The sequence below is a fragment of the Protobothrops mucrosquamatus genome, unplaced genomic scaffold (genome assembly GCF_001527695.2).
Source record: "Protobothrops mucrosquamatus isolate PMUCROS unplaced genomic scaffold, P.Mucros_1.0 scaffold513, whole genome shotgun sequence".
Taxonomy (NCBI): domain Eukaryota; kingdom Metazoa; phylum Chordata; class Lepidosauria; order Squamata; family Viperidae; genus Protobothrops; species Protobothrops mucrosquamatus.
In genome coordinates, this window is record NW_015386826.1 from 58819 (window position 1) to 64470 (window position 5652).

General features: G+C 49.8%; 1 protein-coding gene across 1 annotated transcript in view; it reads left to right on the plus strand.

Moving 5' to 3' along the window:
- LOC107288256 (arf-GAP with Rho-GAP domain, ANK repeat and PH domain-containing protein 1-like) overlaps positions 1-5652 on the plus strand; it is an 80038-nt gene that overhangs the window by 58339 nt on the left and 16047 nt on the right. The window contains exons 15-18 of the mRNA XM_015816855.1: positions 491-513; positions 657-869; positions 3780-3885; positions 4902-5085. Coding sequence (XP_015672341.1) covers positions 491-513; positions 657-869; positions 3780-3885; positions 4902-5085 — 526 coding nt within the window. The remainder of the gene's footprint in view (positions 1-490; positions 514-656; positions 870-3779; positions 3886-4901; positions 5086-5652) is intronic.

Genomic DNA, 5652 nt, shown 5'->3' on the forward strand with positions numbered 1-5652 from the left:
TCTTCCTTCCTTCCTTCCTTCCTTCCTTCCTTCCTTCCTTCCTTCCTTCCTTCCTTCCTTCCTTCCTTCCCCTTCTCTCTTCCCTCTCCCTCTCCCTCTCTCTTCCTTCCTTCCCTCCATTTCTCTTTCCCTCTCCCTCTTTTTCTCTATCTTTCTCTCTGTTATTCTTTCTTTCTTTCTTTCTTTCTTTCTCTTTCTTTCTTGCCTTCCTTCCCCTTCTCTCTTCCCTCTCTCTCTCTCTTCCTTTCTTCATTCCCTCCATTTCTCTTTTCCTCTCCCTCTTTTTTCTCTCTTTGTCTCTCTGTTACTCTTATTTCCTCTTTCTTTTCCTTCCTTCCTTCCTTCCTTCCTTCCTTCCTTCCTTCCTTCCTTCCTTCCTTCCTTCCTTCCTTCCTTCCTTCCCCATCCTGCTATCCAAAGCAACTTACCTTGCAATAAAAACACAAGTATCAAAACAATTAGGAATCTAGGAATAATTTAAAATCGCCAGAATCCCATACGGGGAGTCCTTGAGTTAAACAACCGTGAGTTGTGAGTTGTGCCAGACACAAAGTGGTCCATCACGTGACCAGATCCAACCTTATGACGGGGTGATGGGCCATGTCGAGCTCTGCAAGTCCTTCACCCCCCCTCCTCCTCCTCCTCCCCCCCCCCAGGACTGACCTCGGAGGGCATCTACCGGAAGAGCGGGCAAAACTCCAAGATCACCAGCCTGCTGGAGTCCCTCCGCCGAGACGCCCGCAAGGTCCGGCTGAAGGAGGAGGACCACCAGCTGGACGACGTGGCCAACACCCTCAAGAGGTTCTTCCGGGACCTGGAAGACGGGCTCTTCACCAAGGACTCTGCCCAGGCCTGGCTGAAAGTGCCAGGTAAAGGAGGCACAGAGGTGGGGGGGCACACCCAGATCCCCACTTCCCTGAAGTGCTCGGCCTGAACTGGGGGGGGGGTGTCCTTGGTGCTCTATGAGCTGGGTGGTTTTTTTGCAGATGTTTCGTGACCCAGCTAGGGAACATCATCAGTGGTAGAAGGGAGAAGGAAGGAAGGAAGGGAGGGAGGGAGGGAGGAAGGAAGGAAGGAAGGAAGGAAGGAAGGAAGGAAGGAAGGAAGGAAGGAAGGAAGGAAGGAAGGAAGGAAGGACTGTGGGTTCCTTGGTGCTCTCTGAGCTGGGTGGTTTTCTTGCAGACGTTTCGTGACCCAACTAGGGAACATCATCAGTGCTAGAAGGGAGGAAGGAAGGAAGGAAGGAAGGAAGGAAGGAAAGAAAGAAAGAGAAAGAAAGAAAGAAAGAAAGAAAGAAAGAAAGAAAAAGAGAAAGAAAGAAATGAAGGACTGTGGGTTCCTTGGTGCCCTCTGAGCTGGATGGTTTTCTTGCAGACATTTCATGACCCAACTAGGGAACATCATCAGTGGTAGAAGGGAGAAGGAAGGAAGGAAAGAAAGAAAGAAAAGAAAGAAAGAAAGAAAGAAAGAGAAAGAAAGAAAGAAAAAGAGAAAGAAGAAAAAAAGAAAAAAGAAAGAAAAAGAGAAAGAAAGAAAGACAGAGCTGGGTGGTTTTTTTGCAGACGTTTCATGACCCAACTAGGGAACTTCATCAGTGCTAGAAGGGTGGGGGGTTTGCAGAGAGGAGGAGGAGGAGGACTGTGGGGTCCTCAATGCTCTCTGAGCTTGGTTTTCTTGCTGACTTTTTATCACCCAGCTAGGGAACGTCATCAGTGCTACAAGGGAGTGGGGTTTGTGAGGAGGAGGAGGAGGAGGAGGAGGAGGGGGACTGAGGGGTATTCAATGCTCTCTGAGCTTGGCTGTTTTCCTACAGACTTTTTATCACCCAACTAATGAGAATGATCAGTGCTGGAAGGGGGGGGGGTTGCAAAACGCAGGAGGAGGAGGAAGAGGAGGAGAAGAGCCGAGGGCTCGGATGTTTTCTTGCAGACGTCTCATGACCCAGCTAGGGAACGTCATCAGGGCCCAGGGATTCTGCCTCCAGAGAGCCTTCAGAAATGCTTCCCCTGAAAACCGGGGTAGCTTCGCATTTCTGAAAAGTGGGCCAGGAGCCGTGAAACACGGGACACGGTTCGTCCCTCACTTACAACCATCGATTTAGCGAACGCTCGAACTTGCAACGGCCCTGAAGAACGTGGGGCTCAGGACCAGTCCTCACACTTACGACCCTTGCACCCTCCCCAGGGTCACCTGATCAGAACTCGGGCCCTTGGCAACAACCGGCCTGTGTTTTACGACGGCTTCAGCGTCCTGGGGTCCACCCCGATCGCCTTTTGCGACCTTCCTAGCCAGCTTCCAGCCAACAGGAGAGGGAGCCAGGTTCGCTTAACGACTGGGTGATCCCCTTGACAAAATCTGACGCGATTCATTTAGCGACTGCCTTCCTTAGCAACGGAGATTTTGATGGTTGTAAGTCAAGGATCCACTGCAGTGTCCCTCTGGCGCCACCTGCTGGTTCACCCTTCAGCGTCCTATGGTCAAAAGGAAAAAAAACGAGAGATAGGCAGTCCTCGAATTTACAACGGTTCACTTAGTGACCGCTCAAAGTTGAAGCGGCACCAAAAAAAAGCGACTTGCGACCGTTTTTCACCCTTAACGACGGTCGCAGCCTCCCTGCGGTCACGGGATCAAAATTCGGACGCTGGGCAACTGGCATGTTACTTAATGACGGTTGCAGTGTCTCGGGGGATCACGTCATCCCCTTTTGCGACCTTCTGATTCACTTAACAACTGTGTCACTCGCTTAACAACTGCAGCGGTCCCCTTAGCAGCGGTAGGAAGAAAGGTTGTAAAACGGGGTGAAATCCACGTAACGGTCTTGCTTAGCGACGGAAATGTTGGGCTTCATTTTGGTCGTAAGAGGAGGACTCCCTGTGAGGGATTGGGCATCCAGGTCTTACCCATCACTGCACCTGCATGAGCCCACCTTGCTTGGCCCTTCTGACCAAGTGGACTTTGGTGAGGTGGGCGCCCGTAAAGTATCTCTGATGCAGGAGGGGTTTTATGGGGCCACTATGTACAGGTAGAGTATAGGGGGTACCTTGCTCAATAGTAGTAACTGTGAGAGGGACCTCGGAGTCCTAGTGGACAATCCCTTAAATAGGAGCCAGCCGTGTGCTGCAGCTGCCAAAAAGGCCAACACAGTTCTGGGCTGCATGAACAGAGGGAGAGAATCAAGATCAGGTGAAGGGTTAATACCACTTTACAAGGCCTTGGTAAGGCCACACTTGGAATACTGCATCCAGTTTTGGTCACCACGATGTAAAAAAGAGGCTGAGACTCTAGAAAGAGTGCAGAGAAGAGCAACAAAGATGATTAGGGGACAGGAGGCTAAAACATATAAGGAACGGTTGCTGGAATTGGGGATGTCTAGTCTAATGAAGAGAAGGACGAGGGGGGACATGATAGCAATGTTCCAGTATCTCAGGGGCTGCCCCAAAGAAGAGGGAGTCAAGCTATTCTCCAAAGCCCATGAAGGCTGGACAAGAAGCAACGGATGGAAACTCATCAAGGAGAGAAGCAACCTGGAACTAAGGAGAAACTTCCTGACAGTCAGAACAATTAACCAGGGGAACAACCTGCCTCCAGAAGCAGTGAATGCTCCAACACTGGAAGTTTTTAAGAAGAGACTGGACGGCCATTTGTCTGAAATGGTATAGGGTTTCCTGCTTGAGCAGGGGGTTGGACCAGATGACCTCCAAGGCCCCTTCCAACTTTATTATTATTATTATTTGTAAGGTGACTCCCCCTTGTTCACTGTCTTGTGCTTCTCTTGACAGCTCTGGAGGACCTCGCGGAAAGGATCAGCCGCTACCGTAGACTTCTCAACAGCCTCCCGGTGGTCAACAAAGCCACCATGAAGGCCTTGATCAACCATCTCTACCGGTGAGTGGTGACCTGGGATGGGAAAGTGAAGAGTCCCTCTCTCCTGGGTGGAAAGTTCTGGACAACCCTTGAGTTTTACTGCTTGGCTCCTACTTCTGGATTCAGAAGGTTAGAATCCTAGGACTGGAAGGCCTTAAGAGGTCTTCTAGTCCAACCCCTCTCCAGGGTGGGAATCCTCAGATCATCCTGTCCAGTTCTTGATGGAGCACCACAACTTTATGTAGGGAGATTGCGCAACTGCTTTGTATCTCTTGAAGGTTCCTCCTTATTTTGAGTTTGGATCTCTTTTTTAAAGCTTCTACCTGTTGATTCTTGTCCTACCCTTGGGCATTATGGAGAATAAGGCCATGTCTTCTTCCCTGGGATGGTCCTTCAAGAATTGGAAGACTGCTGTGGTGTCACCTTCAACCTTTTCTTCTTAGGCTGGACAGACTCAGCTCTTTTAACCATCCTTTGAATTGGTTCTGTGTTTGGGATGTGAGGAAGGGTATTCTACTGGCCCCACCTTCCCTGTAGACCTGGGATGTCCAACCTTGATCTCATGAAGACCTGTGGACTTCAACCCCCAGAATTCCGTAGCCAACATGGCTGGTTGGAGAATTCTGGAAGTTGAGGTTCACAAGACTTCAAGTGGAGTTGAACTTTGTGGAGCTGAAGTCCACAAGACTTCAAGTGGAGTTGAAGTTGTGGAGCTGAAGTCCACAAGACTTCAAGTGGAGTTGAACTTTGTGGAGCTGAAGTCCACAAGACTTCAAGTGGAGTTGAACTTTGTGGAGCTGAAGTCCACAAGACTTCAAGTGGAGTTGAACTTTGTGGAGCTGAAGTCCACAAGATTTCAAGTGGAGTTGAACTTGTGGAGCTGAAGTCCACAAATCTTCAAGTGGAGTTGAATGTGGAGCTGAAGTCCACAAGTCTTCAAGTGACCAAGCTTGGATACCCTTGCTGTAGACCCTTCCTTAGACAGGCAGACAATTATGGGGTCCACGTCCCACAGCTCCGTGTTGTCTCTTTCACAGCATCCAGTGTTTTTCTGACGAGAACCAGATGACCACTCACAACCTGGCCATCGTCTTCGGGCCAACACTCTTCCAGACGGACGGCAAGGACTTCAAGGCTGGACAAGTGGTGGAAGACCTCATCAGATGCTACATGGAGATCTTCAGTGTAGGTTGGGCCAAGGATGATGGGCCAGCGGGCATCGTTGGATTGGGTGGGCCTCGGCCTACCAGTCCTGCAGAATTGGCGCTCTGATCAGAATGGATGTTTGTACAGGAAGTCCTCAACTTATGGCCGTTTTGGAGCTTGCCCGTCCTGGTTATAAGTCAGGAGAGTGTCAAATGGCTCTGTCACATGAGTGACCTGATTTTTTGCAATGGTTACTAAGTGAATCCGCAGTCACTGAGCTAACGACACGCTTGTTAAGCGGACCAACACTTCGTTACAGTCAGTGCCGGTTTTCGTCAAAACCGTGTTGTAAAACGCAAAGATGTGACTGCGGGATGTTGCAAATGGTTGTAAATGTGGTGGTGTTGTCAAGCACCTGAAGTCTGGTCATGCGGCCACAGGTGTGTGTGTGTGTGTGTGTGTGTGTGTGTGCCCAATTATGGTTACATCCATTGTAACTTCAAATGATTTGCTAAATAACCAGTCGTGAGTTGAGGACTATCGGTACAATTGACCCCAAAATTTCCGCTGCTAATCGAGACAGTTGTCAGAGCGTGCACAGTCTTACTGCGCTGAGGTAACCCAGGAGTAAATACAGTAAAC